General features: G+C 32.8%; 7 protein-coding genes across 10 annotated transcripts; 4 read left to right on the plus strand and 3 right to left on the minus strand.

The window, feature by feature from the left end:
* Positions 1 to 325: 325 nt before the first annotated feature.
* Positions 326 to 2,119, minus strand: AT3G23175 (HR-like lesion-inducing protein-like protein). The gene is made up of 5 exons (NM_148742.4): positions 1,820 to 2,119; positions 1,403 to 1,552; positions 1,094 to 1,316; positions 941 to 1,003; positions 326 to 854 (listed from the first exon to the last, which is right to left on the minus strand). The coding sequence occupies exons 2-5, from the start codon at positions 1,525 to 1,527 to the stop codon at positions 756 to 758; spliced, it is 510 nt and encodes a 169-aa protein (NP_683584.2). The 5' UTR covers positions 1,528 to 1,552; positions 1,820 to 2,119; the 3' UTR covers positions 326 to 755.
* Positions 2,120 to 3,361: 1,242 nt separating this feature from the next.
* Positions 3,362 to 5,115, plus strand: AT3G23180 (HR-like lesion-inducing protein-like protein). 2 transcript variants are annotated; one of them, NM_001338619.1, is made up of 6 exons: positions 3,362 to 3,436; positions 3,581 to 3,803; positions 4,070 to 4,235; positions 4,408 to 4,506; positions 4,599 to 4,697; positions 4,780 to 5,115. In NM_001338619.1, exons 2-6 carry the CDS (start codon positions 3,685 to 3,687, stop codon positions 4,948 to 4,950), a joined length of 654 nt encoding a protein of 217 aa, NP_001319623.1. In that variant the 5' UTR covers positions 3,362 to 3,436; positions 3,581 to 3,684; the 3' UTR covers positions 4,951 to 5,115. The 2 variants fall into 2 exon arrangements, with proteins under 2 accessions (NP_001319623.1, NP_188959.3); NM_113219.4 differs by lacking the exon at positions 3,362 to 3,436 and having other exon boundaries at positions 3,476 to 3,803; positions 4,780 to 5,089.
* A 709-nt stretch (positions 5,116 to 5,824) lies between these two features.
* AT3G23190 (HR-like lesion-inducing protein-like protein) lies at positions 5,825 to 7,466 on the plus strand. Its single transcript, NM_113220.4, has 7 exons — positions 5,825 to 6,117; positions 6,224 to 6,287; positions 6,366 to 6,455; positions 6,549 to 6,647; positions 6,755 to 6,859; positions 6,943 to 7,017; positions 7,119 to 7,466. Exons 1-7 carry the CDS (start codon positions 5,999 to 6,001, stop codon positions 7,215 to 7,217), a joined length of 651 nt encoding a protein of 216 aa, NP_188960.1. The 5' UTR covers positions 5,825 to 5,998; the 3' UTR covers positions 7,218 to 7,466.
* A 425-nt stretch (positions 7,467 to 7,891) lies between these two features.
* Positions 7,892 to 9,340, plus strand: AT3G23200 (Uncharacterized protein family (UPF0497)). Of its 2 annotated transcripts, NM_113221.3 has the most exons (3): positions 7,892 to 8,343; positions 8,738 to 8,870; positions 8,963 to 9,340. In NM_113221.3, exons 1-3 carry the CDS (start codon positions 8,213 to 8,215, stop codon positions 9,155 to 9,157), a joined length of 459 nt encoding a protein of 152 aa, NP_188961.2. In that variant the 5' UTR covers positions 7,892 to 8,212; the 3' UTR covers positions 9,158 to 9,340. The 2 variants fall into 2 exon arrangements, with proteins under 2 accessions (NP_188961.2, NP_001326503.1); NM_001338620.1 differs by having other exon boundaries at positions 7,892 to 8,870.
* Positions 9,341 to 9,556: 216 nt separating this feature from the next.
* bHLH34 (basic helix-loop-helix (bHLH) DNA-binding superfamily protein) lies at positions 9,557 to 11,635 on the minus strand. Of its 2 annotated transcripts, NM_113222.5 has the most exons (5): positions 11,411 to 11,635; positions 10,835 to 11,239; positions 10,494 to 10,571; positions 10,234 to 10,396; positions 9,557 to 10,066 (listed from the first exon to the last, which is right to left on the minus strand). In NM_113222.5, the coding sequence occupies exons 1-5, from the start codon at positions 11,467 to 11,469 to the stop codon at positions 9,809 to 9,811; spliced, it is 963 nt and encodes a 320-aa protein (NP_188962.2). In that variant the 5' UTR covers positions 11,470 to 11,635; the 3' UTR covers positions 9,557 to 9,808. The 2 variants fall into 2 exon arrangements, with proteins under 2 accessions (NP_188962.2, NP_001327796.1); NM_001338621.1 differs by having other exon boundaries at positions 9,591 to 10,066; positions 10,835 to 11,635.
* Positions 11,636 to 14,495: 2,860 nt separating this feature from the next.
* ESE1 (Integrase-type DNA-binding superfamily protein) lies at positions 14,496 to 15,156 on the plus strand. The gene has a single exon (NM_113223.3). The coding sequence runs from the start codon at positions 14,523 to 14,525 to the stop codon at positions 14,940 to 14,942; it is 420 nt and encodes a 139-aa protein (NP_188963.2). The 5' UTR covers positions 14,496 to 14,522; the 3' UTR covers positions 14,943 to 15,156.
* A 776-nt stretch (positions 15,157 to 15,932) lies between these two features.
* On the minus strand, positions 15,933 to 16,718 carry TDR1 (Integrase-type DNA-binding superfamily protein). Its single transcript, NM_113224.3, has one exon. The coding sequence runs from the start codon at positions 16,618 to 16,620 to the stop codon at positions 16,201 to 16,203; it is 420 nt and encodes a 139-aa protein (NP_188964.2). The 5' UTR covers positions 16,621 to 16,718; the 3' UTR covers positions 15,933 to 16,200.
* Positions 16,719 to 16,752: the final 34 nt, after the last annotated feature.

Consider the following 16,752-nt stretch of genomic DNA (forward strand, 5'->3'; position numbering starts at 1 on the left):
CTTTCTTACCATTCATTTAAATGCAAAATACCTCAACAAACAATGCAGGCGCATTTGCATTAGAATCCCTTTCTTCTGCAATAGAGTTAATTGGACTGATAGATCAGTTTAATGTTGTCCAGTAAACAAGAAACGGAACAATAAAAAGCAAAAACTACGGGAAAATAAAAAGTTGTCTCTTTGTTCGTGCTTAACAGAAACAAGAAACAGAAAGATAAAAAGAAAGTAGGATTATGAAGAGAAAATATGGATCTTGGTTAATAATCTATTATTTGGTAAATTATAATCTCATTCATTGGCATTCTTAAATTTTGCTCTTCTTTGATTTCATAAAACAAAATTTTATAGTATGCTTTTGCATCTAATGATCTGGAGGTTCTTGTTCTATTTTTGTAATTGACAACAAATCAGAAAAAGACTATAAAAAAAAAAAGTAAGCGAAGATTTTCGGCACAAAGTCTTTTGTAACAAATTTGGTTTTTTAGAATTTGGTAGTTATTATTGTTCTTTATGTCACTTTCTTTGTGTACTTGAACTGTAGTCCATTGGTGAACAATACACTGCAAGCATAACAGCAAACAAACACATTGGATGGAATGTGATATCACTTACTAAACCATAAGGTCAAATAGTCGTCTGATAAAAGAAAAATAAAAGGAAAAGACATAATGGGAACCATCGAAATAAAGCAATAGAGTTTGTGAAGTTGTCACTTTCAGTTTGCTTTTACTTTGGCTTTGGAAGTTGAGGCCTTATCATCCTTCGGTCTGCTTGTTCTTCTCTTCATCATCGAGGTTGTCGACAGTATGCTTCAATCCAATGTAATATAGCAACGCCCCGATTAACGTCAAGTTCTGCAAATCAATCACAATCTTTGTTAATCACCTAATACCATGTGATAAATCAATGTGTTGATTTACGCGGTGACAAAGCTTATAACCTGAGTGAAGTCATTCAAGTTGGTAGGGAAAGGAATGACAGTTGAGAATATTTGCGTTGCGAGCTGAAATCAACAAAACATATTTGCGTTGAGATTAGAATCTTGATCAACAAGGAAAAAAACATTTTTCAAGATTAGAATTTATGTTTTTACCAAGAAGTAAGCTGGGATGGATTGTCCAAAGATGAACCATAAAGCTGCGGTTGCCTTTGCACTTATGAGTGCGAACTCAATAAGTCGAACATCGAATGCGACCACTTGCATTCCAAAGTAAAATGTGAGAGCCTTAGAACCATATTTGCTCAACATGTTCACGGCTGGTCCCATCGTCTTCTCGAGTGGCCCGCCAGCTCCACCGCCATAATGATCAGCATAACTAAACAGAGTTCAAAACCATAACCTTGTGGATTCGAATACATAAAGTGATTAACCGAATCAAAGATTTATTTTGATGTTTCTTACTCTTGGATTGCAGTAATGAAAAAGACAAAGGAAAATGCCATTCTCCCAAAGAAGGCAATGGCTGGCATTGACTTTGTTAAGGTTGTGCAGAACATGCTCTTGACCTTGCTAATTGACATCTTCATATTGTGATCTTAATGTCAATGTTTTCTATAATATTAAAAAAGATTCAGATTTAGATCAGAGTCTGAATACGTCTTGTAGAAGAAAATCAAATCATAACAGAGAAATCTAGGGTTTACATGATATCAAGACATACAAAAAACAAGAACTCAAAAAATGATTTTATTTTCGCAGAAATTATAACAGTAACTTCTTTAAAACCTATGGTGTAATCAAATCATCCTATGTAAGAACTAATAATCGGAAACAAGAATCAAGAATCACATGATGATCAATGGTGCAGAAGATACTTACTTGTTCCGGAAGCAAACTATGAACGAACGATCAAGAAAGTGATATGATTAAAGCTTTGATGAATCTGGTTGCATAAGAAGTAAATAAATAGAAAGAATATGTCTTGAGATGGATAAAAAAGAAACATCCATTGAAGAAGAAGAAGTTTGATTTAGTCATTTCGGTCGTAATAAACAAAGACCATCATCATTCACGCAGACCCGGCTTGTTCGCACCAATTGATTTAAACAAAAGACTTAAACTTGGGTCATTATGAAATGATTTAAATGTATTTTTTATCTTAGAGAAGGTGAGATTCATGAATTGGGTATTTAAAGTCAACGTTTACAAAAAAAAAAGAAGACAATTTGGATTAAGTAATAAATTAAAATAATGGTATCAATACAGTATACAAAAAAAGACAATTTGCATAACAGGTGTGCACAGTGCATAAACAAAATTTTTTTAAGAATAATAATACTGTTTAATAAATAATGACATTATTGATTTTAGTGGCGTTGACATGATAGCCATTAACCAACGCCCATCTATAATCACTACGTGAGATGGTATCGTCTGGAATAACCAAAAAAAAAAAAAAAAAGTCATCATAATTAACAAACTTAAAATCCTGTTGAGCTGCCAAGTAACTATCATATGGTAAATTGTTTAAGAAATTTCAGTGGAAAACTTTTATTGAGACCGTCTTTTGTTATTGAATAAATTATCAATAATAGAAAGTGTGTTTATATAAGCAAAGCTAATATGTATGAAAATATATTATTAAATAATAAATACTCTTTTGGTTCCTTTTTGTTTGATTTTTCTTTTTTTAAATTGTTTTAAAAAAATTAATTTTTTAGGTTTTCAATGCAATACTTATTAGTTATAATTGATAAATTGTAAAATTCAATAAAAATTATTAAATATTACTAGTTTAAAGTTATTGAAAATTGTAAATCACAAAAAAATAATGCATTTAAAAGCAACATTTAATATATTTTCTTAATATTTAGAATAGGTGGTTAATTTTATTTGACTGTCATTAGTTTAGATTAATTAAGAAAAAAATGCATAATAGTGATAATATTGTAATCATATGTGATCAGCGTTGTCTCCAACTTCTTACCAAATTACATTGACCAGAAATTAACCATTATCATAAATCAACAAAAAGAAAAATCAATAAAACCACAGGTTACAATATTGGATCAATTATTTGCCTACAACTACATATTATACGTAAAAGTTATATAAGCAATGGATGATTTTGTAGTATAAATTACCGTCAAGATTTCTCCTTTTGATTATGACTCTTCTTCGTCACCAATGTAAATGCACATCTCTCTTACTTCTTTCTTTTATTTCCTTATCCTCAACAAAACCCTTCATTGACCTCTGCTCTCTCTGTCTCTATCTTATTATCTCCTTAAACAAATTTTTTAAACCTTAAGAGCTACGAGTGAATTGGTTTTATTGTAAACTGTTTTGACAAGCGTCCATACTTTTGCCAAGTTATATAGCCAAGTGTATAATCCCTAAGATAAATGTCAAGAGATCCATCTTTTCTGTATGTGATGAATTGGAATTATACCGCACCAATACACCAAGTACAAACAAGATATACTTAATAACATGGTATAGTAGACTAATAAATTGGTAAAATAGAACAAGGAACCTATACAGATGTCAATGAAATATGCTATGCACATGCACTTCATCTTTAACTACAATTTTATATTTTTTTAATATTTTTGATGAAATTAATCTAAATTTTCTTAGAGATCAAGAAGCTTGAAGAAAGAAGGAAAAAAAAAACAACGTGCATCCACTATTTTCTCCGGAAAGAAGACCAAATCTGCAAATTCATCACCAAAGAATCAGAGATGGATGTTGTGCAAAGAAAAGTGAAAAAAATTGGAAGAAAAGTTGCTTCTTTCCCTCATGTTGAAACTATTGGAAGAGCTCTCTTTGCCTCCTCCTTCTTCCTCTCTTCTTGGCATGAGTAAGAAACATCATTCTGATTCGTACTTGGAATTCAAATAGATCTAAGTCAGAGTAATGGGATCTGATAATTTTTGAAAATTCATATATACAAACATTTGAAGATGACTTGTAATTGAATGATTCTTAGGCATCAGAGACTCTTTGTTTTAACAACAAGAAGGTTATTGAAAATAAAGAAATAAAAAAAATTAAAGAGGTTCTTGATATTTTTCTCAGTTGATGATTAAACTTAACAAGTGGGATTCTTTTCTTTGTTATATCTAGTTACATGGAGCTCAAAGCCAACTGGAATGGAACAGAGGATTATTGGAGCCCAAAGTTTGGCTATTCAGGAGACCAGATTAAGCATCTTATGACAGTTAGTATCATTGTGAGAACTCTTGGAGGACTTATCTTCATCTATGGCAGCTTCTTCGGAGCCTTTCTCTTGGTACTAATATGAACACTTTATTTATAGGAAAGCTTGAAACCTAATGAAATTAAATACGAATACATTGAAATAATTATAAGAATAATATACAGCTATTGTGATATGCATCACTTATAGATCATATGCTTTGTGTCTTATTCCAAATCAATATGTTTCTTGTGGGTGCATATAGCTTATGTACCAAGGCATTGCTACAATGGTTCATCATGATTTCTACAATCATCGTTTAGATACTGAAGAATTTGGACTGCTCTATCTCAAACTCAAAAGGGTATAACGACCTATATTTCTTCTTTTTAAGGCACTTTCAGTTTCTTTAGCTGCTCATTTGTTCTTTGTTTTGTCTCCTGGTTTGTTTGTCAGATTCTGAACGAAACAGTGTCGTACAATACTGCATACAATCTCTACAAATCAGACTTTGACGAGCAGCAGATAGAGCAAGTGAAATCAAAATTCCGTGAGGTGCGTTATTGAGGCCTACATGTAAATGTAATAATTGTAGCTTGTGAACACTGTGTGATGATTGATTTAATGTGTTGTGTAGCTTGCGGATCACGCGATGACAAACCCTGCATTGTTCGGACATAATGAGTTTCTTCGTCGGCTCTTAAGCTTCGTCAAGGGATTGGCCGTAGTAGGAGCATTGCTGTTTTTCGTGGATATGAAGTATCGTCTCAACAAAGCCAAGAAGCAATCCAAAGTTAAAAATGATTGAAAACTAAAAAGCCATTACAAATGCTTTATCTTTATGTGCTATTGAACTAGAATCATATATCCATCTTTTGACAATCCAACAAATATGTTACCTTTATTAATTTGGTCTTGATTTGAATAATGGAGCTATAATTAATTCATGTAGTTGAAAAGTTCAAAATACGAAAAGAAAACAATATGACTAGCTAAATTTATTTATTAGAAGTTGTAGCAGAATATAAAATTGACCACATTAGTACAACTGTGCACGTTCTATGCTACTAGCTAGCATAGTCAATTACAAGCAAGTAAACATATTTTTAATGACCTTTTCACAAATTTTCGAAACCAAAACCAGACAACACTTGATAATATTATTTGTTGTAAAGCTACAAAACGTGAGAATCCCGATAGCTATCTTTAATACATTGACTTCTAACCGGTTAAAAAAGAAAAGACATTTGGTATGTACCACCAACGAGTCACCCTAACTAAAACTATAATTGGGAACTCCGATCAATTTTTCAAATCCCTCTAGTCATCTTAAAATATAAATTTATTTCACTCTATAATTGAGCATAATGCAAGTTCGTTCTGATCCAAAAAAAAAAAAAAGTTCCGGTCGTTTTATAAGGCAAGTCAACTTTGATAGAAACTAATTTAGCATTCGCATAACTGTACATTTTCTTTAAAATACACATTAAAAAGGTTTAAACGTTCAAGTCTTTATTTTTTATGATGAGGATATAGACGGTCTTTGATTTCAAATATTCGAAAGTCATTTTTTTTTAATATCACAAGTTGTAGTATTTTAAACAATATGTTATTTCTTGACATAGAGATTATTTAGTCTTTTATTTATATGTGTTTACTATTCTTCTTCCTTTTATATAATCATATAACCTATAGTTTGTATATTTCAATTATTCCATCATTTACCATTTAGTCGTCTCCTTGGTGATCCAAATACTTCATCACCTTCCTTCATAGCAAATTCTCTTCGTCTATCTCATACATTTAAACAAACATAGACATACACTAATCAATCTTCCTTAATTTAAAAAAAAAACATGGAGAAAACCCAAGAATCAGTGGTTAGATATGGAAAAAAGATCGAGAAAATGCCATATCTTATGCCCGCCGGCCGAGTTGTCTTTGCATCTGCGTTCCTCGTGTCTGCTTGGAGAGAGTAAGCACTAATGAAATTGTTAGTTCTGAATGAAATATATTGTTGTCTCTTCATGCTAGCTATTGATTTTTATATTTCATGGTTTTTTTGTTTTGTTTTTGTTAAGGTATTATGGTTTCGGATTAGCTGCCGATGAGTTAAGACCAAAACTTGGTTTCTTTGAGAACCAGGTAAACATTTTATTATACATAAGCGTTAAATAAACACAACCGATCATTTGTGTTGTAATTAATAACAAAAATTTATAGGCAAAAGCCATAGTTGCTCTTGGTATATTGATGAAGTTTGTTGGAGGGATCTTATTCATCTTCAATACGTACGTAGGAGCTGCGCTTTTGGTATACTAATTTACCTCATTTTCGTATTCTTATGTTTAATATTGAAATAAGAAACGAAATTACTAAAACATTGCATATGGTTTGATCTTATAGCTTGTATACCAAGCCATCTTGAGCCCGATATTGTACGATTTCTACAATCGCGATTACGATAGAGACCATTTCACCGTTTTCTACACAAAGTTCAAAGAAGTAAGCAACCCGATCCACGGCTTAAAGTGTAACTATAATCAGTATATTTGTAATCATTATTGGTAATATATGACTATATGTAACACATCTGGTATATATATGATTAGTTTGTGGAAGAGACGACGTCAGCTGATGGTGGAGTGGCCATGAGCCTCTATACCTCTGTGGTTAACGAAGAATCGCGCCAGAAATTCATCGATCAGCTTAACGAGGTAATGAATCAGACTAGATAACAATTATTATGTCATTGCTTTTACATATATATCAAAACTTCTTAATGGTTATGTTTTTGCAGATTGCGAGAATCGCCATCTCGAATCCTCTATTCACACCAAGCGATTTCAACACATTGTTCATAAGGTTTATTAAGGTAGAAAACTAAACAAGAATAGTTAATTAACATTAAGAAAGTAATGATTAATTCAGATGAAATTATCGGAAACTGAAAAATTTGTTGTCTATTATTTATAGGGTGTTGGAATAGCAGCTGCATTGGCGTGCTTCATTGCGATGAAACATAGGCATGCGGTGCTCATCGAGAAGACGTCCAAGAAGCAAAAAACTAACTGATCCGATTTGGCTTATTTACTTGTGGATCTCAATCAACAAGTGATCTCTATGTTTTTCAATAATTATTAGTTTCTTTTAAGATTTGTGAGTTTTGCTTTTTGCTATGAATAAATAGCAAGTATTTAATTATGATGTTGTACTGTAATTTCATATCCGAACAAATTTAAATTTCCTTCGGATCATTTGATTAAGCTTTTTATGTTTTATTTTTCTTTATATATGGTAAGCTTTTTTAAAAACTAATTAACTAAAAAATAATGCGCAATTGCTTATACTCTTTTTTTTTAAAAGATATACTATTTAATTATATGACTTTTGTTTCTGAAAGTTTCAGTAAAAATTTGATGATTTACTATAAACTATCTATTATTTTCACTTTTAATTATAACAAAAAGTTGTGATTATAGTTTGCGAAAAGTAGGATATATTCTGGCTGAGTAAAAAACTAATAAAATAGTTTAACACTAACTAAAAAGGAAAAGAAAACTCAATAAACAACAACATACAAAGCCAAAAAAGCCTAATCAAATAAATAAAAAATAATTACATCAATCAACCCTAAAAAAAAAAATCCCAATTGAAAAAAGTGAACTTCCAACAATGCTAAAGCCAAAAGTTTGAATTAAATAAAATATTTGTCCATCACTTTCACCATTAGCTAATTTTACTATTTTAAAAAATTTCCACTTTCCAATTAACAAAAATAAAAAATTACGCATTTGTTCTTTCTTCGTCTTCTCTCCTCCTCTCTATGTGCCCCTCTCTCTGTTGAAAAAAAAACAAAAAGTCTTCAATTTTCCATTTTCTTCTCCTCTGATTCCTCAATTTCGTACCCTGAAAAAACGAAAAATCTCACCTTTATTGTTCACTCGCCGGAATAATCGCCTGAGTTTCAAGAAAGTTGAGCTTTTGATCTCGGAGAAGTAATAAAGACTATAATTGACGATTTGGGTTTGTGTTGATTTGGAGATTATTGGGTTTCTTGTGGAAGAGAAATGATAGATATCCCTGGAACACCAGGGACTTTGACTGGTTTAGTCTTGAGAATCTCTCAGTGTGTTTTTGCTGCTGGTTCCATTTCTTATATGGTTACTTCTGGTGGCTTCTTTAGCTTCACTGCTTTCTGGTAAAGTCTTTTTGTTCTGTTTGATCAGATTTTAGGATGTTTAAGTTCTTGGATTAGTGTGAATTGTTAGATGAACCGTATAGATCCAATCCCAAGAAAGTTGTTTTAGCATCTGTAACTCTTTTTATTACCTCTGGATTTAGTGTTTAGGATTTTGAAGCAATTTTGAGTGTGTTTGAGTCTTATGTTAGGTGCGTCAAGGATCTTGTTTTAGACTAGTGTAGCTTGTGGATGGATCCATTACCTTTGTTATGTGCAAAGATCTTGAAAACATCTGATATGTGAAATCTTTGATTCTGTGACATTTTTTAGCATTCATTCTCAAGCATATGTAGAATTAAACAATGTGGACTTTTCGTGTCTATGTTCTTACACCTGGAAGATTTGGTTGCAGCTATCTAATAGCAGCAATGGGATTGCAAGTCATATGGAGTTTTGGTCTTGCAATACTAGACACATTCGCATTAGTGAGAAAGAAAACGCTTCTTAGTCCAGTTTTAGTCAGCCTCTTTGTAGTTGGAGATTGGGTAAGACTAGACCCTCTCTCTTTCTCTCTAGTATAATGACACAAGAATCATCAAAATCTTAAAACCATCTTGTTCTTTCTTCTCCGGTTTAGGTAACATCGACATTGTCACTAGCGGGAGCATCGTCTTCCGCGGGAATAACGGTTTTATACTTTGGAGATTTAGGAAGCTGCAGTTTCGAAGCAGAGTGTTGGAAGTACCAACTCTCTGTAGCTTTAGCCTTCCTTTGTTGGATCACTATCGCCGTTTCTTCACTTACTACACTTTGGTTACTTGCTTCAGCGTAAGTAAAAACCGAAAAAACTCTTCTGTACAATTCCCATATATGTATAGACACAATACTCATTTGAGATTTTTGATTCTTTATCTTGTTAATAGTATACCATTACACAATTTTTAAACTCTCAGTGTATAAAGATTACTCTTGTTGATGAAATTATGAAAAATACTCTCATTTTTATCAAATTTTGTGGGGCATTTTCAATTATGGATTGTTGTACTAAAATAGATAATATCTAACGTTTCGTTTTTGGATCGAAACTATTTATGATTACAAATTACAAACATGTAAAATTCGGTTGGTGGTGGTTTTTTGCCTTGCTTTGAAGCTACAATATGACAAAGATCCAACGGCTGGGAATTAATGAGTTTTATAAATGAGTGGTTAAGATGCTTTTACTGGTACCTACCTACTTAGGACCACTAACTTTTGAGTAATTTACAAAATACTCCTTCATTTTTTTATTTCTTCTACATCTGGTGTCATACATTTTCGAATTAATCTATTTCCACCAGGAAACTGACATTTTATTCAAATCATAAAATTCTCTAATCTCCAAATGGTTACTGCAAAACTACTGATTAAAGAATCATCTGAAGGAACAAAAATTCCTAAGGGATTGATAACAATGATCAATGATGAATCAACATGAAGAAGATTAAGCAACAGGAGGAAGATTTTTGAGATCACGAGACGTATCACGGTCAGCAGGAGGTAAGGGTGACCACATTGGCATGTTTGGAGGATAGTAGCCGTAAGGGTAAGCCACCGCCATCTTATGGGAATGGAAAGCTGCTGGATGCTGGGAGGGCATGAAACCTGGTGATGGAACCACCATAGATTTTAACTGTTGCTCCATCTTCTCCTTCTCCGCCTTCAACACCAGCTTTTCCTCTCGTAGCTCGTTTTTATCCGCCTATTACAGACAGTTAGATGAGAAATCAGATAAGTACCAAACATAATGATTATGAGCTAGAAACATTTTCAAGAAGAAGATACACAGACTACTACTTAAATTAGGTTCTCATAACTTTATGACAAAGTTTTATGACCTTGAGCTTTATGACAAAGTGAGAAACCAACCTTTAGACTCTTGATCTCTTCTAGAAGCTTTTGGTTGGTTTCTTGAAGCTCATGAGCTTCACCTCTAAGCTGATTCACAACCCGGATTGCATCGTCGAGTATAGCTGATTTATCCGTCTTTGGAGTCCTGCCAGGCTCTAAAACAGAGCTCAAGTCCATGAACCTGAAAAAATACCCAATATTTTTTCATATAAGACGACTGCAGAACAACACAGTGCAAGCAATAACTAAAACATATGTAGAGAAAGCTCTGAACATACTTGTCATTTAGCTTTTCCCTTCTTAGTTTCTCGCGACAGGCTTTGGTTCCTGGCTTGCTACATGATCCAGTTCGTCTCCTGTTCATACATAATCACATCAAACAACGAAATGGATGCTATAGTTGTCTTGTAGATAACCAAACAACAAGATAACCATGGCCAATCCAAGCTACATAACTAAAAGACTCAATTCAAGACCCAAAACTAGTGGAGACCAAGAGAAATCATTAGCTGCAAATATCTTAATTCAATCTAAACACACCACAGAAAACACAACATCTTTCAAATCATCAGAACAAAGAAAAGTAAAGAGCAAGGTATTCAAATTCTTAAAAGACTACCTCTTCCCCGAACATTCTTCCTCAAACTCTTCCTTAACAGCTCCAACAGATGACGAAGAATTGATTTCCACTACACCACTAAACACCTGTCCTTGTTGCTGCTGCAAATGAGGCACTGCAGAATCGTCGTTTTGTCCTCTAAAGCCACAGACTTGATGTGTCTCTTGCTGCAAAACTCCACTAAACGATGCAGCCAAATCCAATTGTGCTGATCCAATGCTACTACTATAAACAACTCCATTGTTTCCTCCTCTAAAGCTACTACAAACTTGCTCAAGATTTCCATTAAAAGAATCAAATTGTTCTTGTTGTGGCTGCATCAGATTCACACCACAAGACCCAAAATCCTGAAATATGTTATCTTCATTTGTTTGCATATATCCATAAGGATCTTCTACTCCATTGCTACAGAATCAAGGTAACAACAATCTCCATCAACAACAATAACGACCGCTAGAAAAACTTTTCATATTCAAAATCGAAACTTTTGCTAAAATTGGATTGAAATTTGGAATTGTTAAGAAACCCAAATAACAAAAGGCACAATACAACACAATTCAACAATAAAAATCAAACCTTTGATCAAAACAAAGAGCAGCGAGAAGATCATCATCGTCTTCGATTGATGGATACATCAGAAGAAGAACAGAGAATGCAGAACGAGAGAATCTGCAAAAATCTGTCTCAAACACACAAATACTGTATTCCCTAGAAAATTTGAGGAGATATATATCTTTTGTTATTGGAAAATATATATTAAAGATTTGAGAGAATTTTGGAATTTTAAACCAAATTTTATTCTCGTGAAAAAAAACATATCGAATTTTAACAAGAAAATCGGAATCGGTTTTATAGTATTAATAAATTAATTAATTTTTTAAAAATGTATAATAATATGTGGGGCTTTTAGAGAGCCACGCATTTGGCAAATGAAAATGGTTGGGGTCAAGAGTGAAGAGAATCGTTCAGTGTTGGACCACTTTTCTTAAAAAAGGCGGGGCATTACGTTTCGTTTTTTGTATTGGTTCGATTTGTTTATGTATAGTTAATGGTAGCATTTGCACTATCTTAATAAGTGTGCATGTTGATGTAGCATCACATTACACACATGTCTAACTTTAGATTATGGTGAACACTAGCTACTCGTCACATATGTCGTATATGAAGTCTTTGGGATAGGATTGAATTGATGCAGATTATCATGTTCTAAAATTAAATCATAATCATGTTGATCTCATAGTATTGTATGTAATATATAACTTATTTCTTATGATGTTCACAAAATTGTCTCAAGTAAAACAAAATAATAGTTTAAACATCTCTTAACATGAGTTGCATGGTGTGACTAACAAAAATAAACATTTGCCTAATGTCCTAAAATATCATACATATTTTGGGGTCCCAAATAATCGTTAATTGATATATTGGTAAATAATTTCTGTTAACTATATCTTATTTTTTCGTTTTCTTTTAACTATATCTTAATTGAGTATAAACTTCATTTTCGTATATTTAAAAATTTATTTACTCATGTATAAACTGAAAATATTTATGAAATCAGTATTTCAAATTTTTCATTTATTATTTGTAATACGTCGTTTCCAAAACTTGACACTACCAAGAAATAAAAGAAGTATATAGTACGTAGTTTTGTCAATATTCTAGAGCGAGCAGTATCCACAAACTCAATAGAAGGCCAAACCAATTACTTGTTTGGTCAAAAAGTCGAAGACTTGTGAAAGAGTTGGCACTTGACATGGAAAAAAAATCTAACTTTGATAAAAGCAGGAACAAATAAAAGACACAAAGTGGGAAAATGGCCAATCGAAGAAAAGGAAAGACAAGTGAAGCAGTGTCATGATCATTACAGTGAAAGAATCAAAGAATCATTCATGTTTTCTTTTAAGTTTTTGACACTTGGAAGTTGGAACAACAAAACGTTCGTTGGTGTTTTCAAACGCCGCCATGCATCTTCGGATTTCAAGCATCTATCTCCCGGAGATGATCTTTTCATTATATTTTATCTTTGTAATTTAAAACCTATGTTATGAAATTATTTGGTACATTTTTTTGTTTAAGTGAAATTATTTGGTACATGCTGATGTTACTTCCACAACTTTATCCAATTTCTGAATTAGATTTCTTTCGTTTTGTTTTATACTCATGAAAATACACATTTCAATACTCGAAATTATTTTAAGCATAACCCACATCCAACATGTGATGGGACCTATAGTGATATGAGATAATACACTCATTGTTAATTAATTTCAAGTTAAAAGCTATGAAACTTAATGTGGTATTAGAGACCATATTTGATCTACGTAATATTTGCATAGTGTGATCAATTCGAAATTGGACGGAAAACCATTATTTCGAGGAGAACGTGTTAGGAATTTCACATTGAAAAGATGATACGACCTAGGGTAATATATAAAGTTAACAAAAGTGAACATATTCTATTGGATGTTAAAGTTGTTCTCCTACATATTTTGAGATGAAGATGTTTTTATAAACTAATATCCTTTGTCCAATATATGGCCTTCAAGCATTGGTGGGAAACAGTTTGTTGGGCTTATTGGGTCGCTCAACATACCCAGTAACAATGTCGAATTAAGAGGCCTAAGCCCATGATTTGACATTTGTAGTTATTTTTTTGAACCTAGCTAATATACAGCTGTTCTAAAATGTTCTTTCTGCAATGTTTTGTAGTGATATAATCATGCTAAAGTACATATAATTTGATCAAATAGGTTTACAATACACACAACTCCTAAAATTTGAATTTATTTTAACTATATTTTTTAAAATATATGTTATTAAAACTGAAATAACTTGTCTATCAAAACTGTATATATATTTTATATTATCTACTATAAGTGTTATCATATTTTACATGTCTTTATATGTATTATGATTCAATTCACACACATTTCTATGTGTTTCGTGATGGTCAAATTGAAATTTAAAAGACTAGAATCTACTACACGTGCATTCAAATTTCACACGTGAGTCAATTAATTGAAGGAAAAACAAAAACAAAAGTAGTATGCTCTATCAAAATGCAGAAATATTTTATGTTATCTACTATAAGTGTATCATATTTTACATGTCTTTATAAGTATTATGATTCAATTCACACACATTTCTATGTGTTTGGCGATGGTCAAATTGAAATTTAAAAGACTAGAATCTACTACACGTGCATTTAAATTTGACACGTGAGTCAATTAATTGAAGGAAAAACAAAAACAAATAGCTTGACCCAAAAAAACAAAAGTGAGAGGCTGAGAGTATCTTTTGGTCCGTTGTCATAAAAATACTTTCATTCAACTTAGCCGTCTCCTTGACCATCCAGATACACATACGACCCTATCTTTTTGATTTTTACAATTTAGTCCCTTAATTCTTCATATATTATAATGTACACAGAGCAGCCACAATATATCCAATTTTTTAGTCGCACCAATAAATTTCATATACTATTACGATGGCATATAAATATTTTTATTTGCAATTTATCCCCCTGATTTAACTTTATTGGTAATTTAAAGGAGGCTTTTGAACAGGCACGTGCGTTAAAATAATATCCACTAGATTTCTCTAATAGAGTCACATTACTTCCACGTATAAGTTGTCATAGCTATCAACTCATGTACATGCAAAAACAAAAACCTTAAAAGCTTTCATGGAACGTATAGAGTCTTATAACACGAATGAGATGAAATACAGAGGCGTACGAAAGCGTCCATGGGGAAAATATGCGGCGGAGATTCGCGACTCAGCTAGACACGGTGCTCGTGTTTGGCTTGGGACGTTTAACACAGCGGAAGACGCGGCTCGGGCTTATGATAGAGCAGCTTTCGGCATGAGAGGCCAAAGGGCCATTCTCAATTTTCCTCACGAGTATCAAATGATGAAGGACGGTCCAAATGGCAGCCACGAGAATGCAGTGGCTTCCTCGTCGTCGGGATATAGAGGAGGAGGTGGTGGTGATGATGGGAGGGAAGTTATTGAGTTCGAGTATTTGGATGATAGTTTATTGGAGGAGCTTTTAGATTATGGTGAGAGATCTAACCAAGACAATTGTAACGACGCAAACCGCTAGATCATCACTACTTACTTACAGTGTAATGTTTTTGGAGTAAAGAGTAATAATCAATATAATATACTTTAGTTTAGGAAGTTATTCTGTTATGAGTCAATTTTCCCGGGAAAATTTAAATTACTAGTTGTCACAACTCACAAGTGTGTTGATTGGCTTCAGGGTATAAATTAAATAGACTTGGCCCAAGTTACTGCCTTACTGGCTAGAATCTGAAAAGTGTCCTACAATATATCATTGATCTAACTCGAGAATAGTTTACTTAGATTTAGATAAAAAAAAGTTCTGTTTAGTTTTCTGATTATAAATAAATTTAATTTTACCTCTTCTTTTCAATAATATTATGGAGATCCCATTGAATCTAAAAAATGATATATTTTTATTCTCCTACTTCTCTATTTTTTTTTTTTTGTCAACAAGGTCTATTGGTTTTTCTACTCAACTATTTGCTGTGGTGGTGTGGATACAAACTATATATCGCGCTCAAAGATTCTGCAGAGACAATAATGTCACTTGACCGATTCTCATACTTAAACAAATAAATTTGCAATATATCCTAGTTTTCTCATATTTTCCTAGTCAAAGGATTAATAGTCTATCTTAAAAACTTTAACTACGACAGTTGATATTAATTCTGCTTTTTTTTTCCTTAAACAAAAATTTATTATAGATGATCATCTTGATCGGATACGATAATCTCAATTTCTCACATACGACGATGTTCTAGTTGTTGGCAAAGTTGATTTTCAAGTAAAAAGATAATATATTGTTCTATTAGAATATTTCTTTTAGCACACCGATATCAATTCATCGTCCATAGATTCTCTAGGATGGTTAATTATAATGAAAATTTTCTCGTCTGACTTCTCTTCTACAAACTGAGGAATTTTACAATGTTCAAGAAGGAGTTATAGCAATGAGGCTAATCACACAAACAGAACTTATTAGTTATTTCGCCTACAATAACAACACTTTAATTTATATTGGCATAATATCATATATAGTAACTTAGTGAAGATCTATCTCATTAAGGAAGAATTATTTGAATCCATGTATATATTAAAAACAATGAAAGCTGGTGTACGTACTCAAACCATCTAACATTCATATTTCATGAAAACGCAAAGTACGTCTTCTCTTACAATTTATGGTCGTGGCATGCATGTTATAAAGTACTAATCAAGCGACCTATACATGCACATAATGCACGTAGGTAGCCACAACAGTGCCACATAAAATATCAAAACAAAACTAATCGTGATTATCTCTTCCTTTCTTCTGAATCAAGAAGTTCTTCAAGAACCTTATCGTCCAAATACTCAAACTCGAAAACTTCTCTTTGGTTTTGTCGACTCACATTAGTAGAAGTTGAACCCGATGACGACGACGAAGAAGAAGAAGCATAAGGAGGGCGAAGCGAGTAGTCGTCCATACGTGGATAATACTCATTAGGGAAGTTGAGTATAGCGAGATGACCCCTAAGGTTAAAGGCTGCTCGGTCATAAGCCCTTGCTGCCTCCTCAGCGGTCTCAAATGTCCCGAGCCAAAGACGGGCACCGTTTCTCGACGGGTCTCGAATCTCTGCTGCAAACTTTCCCCAAGGCCTTCTTCGAACTCCCCGGAAACGAGCTTGCTTGTCATCTTGTGATTGGTTGTTGCTGCTCCTGTTTGAGCTCTCCATTAACTTTGGTGTTCTAGATTGGTTTGCTTTGTAAGAGCTTGGTCAGCACTGTTATTTAATAAGAGATCTATGGATTATGGATTATGTAGTATCATCTGTCTATTTATATATGAGGCCGGATTGTCGTCGAGT

This window comes from Arabidopsis thaliana, chromosome 3 (genome assembly GCF_000001735.4).
Source record: "Arabidopsis thaliana chromosome 3, partial sequence".
In the NCBI taxonomy this organism is placed as follows: Eukaryota; Viridiplantae; Streptophyta; class Magnoliopsida; order Brassicales; family Brassicaceae; genus Arabidopsis; species Arabidopsis thaliana.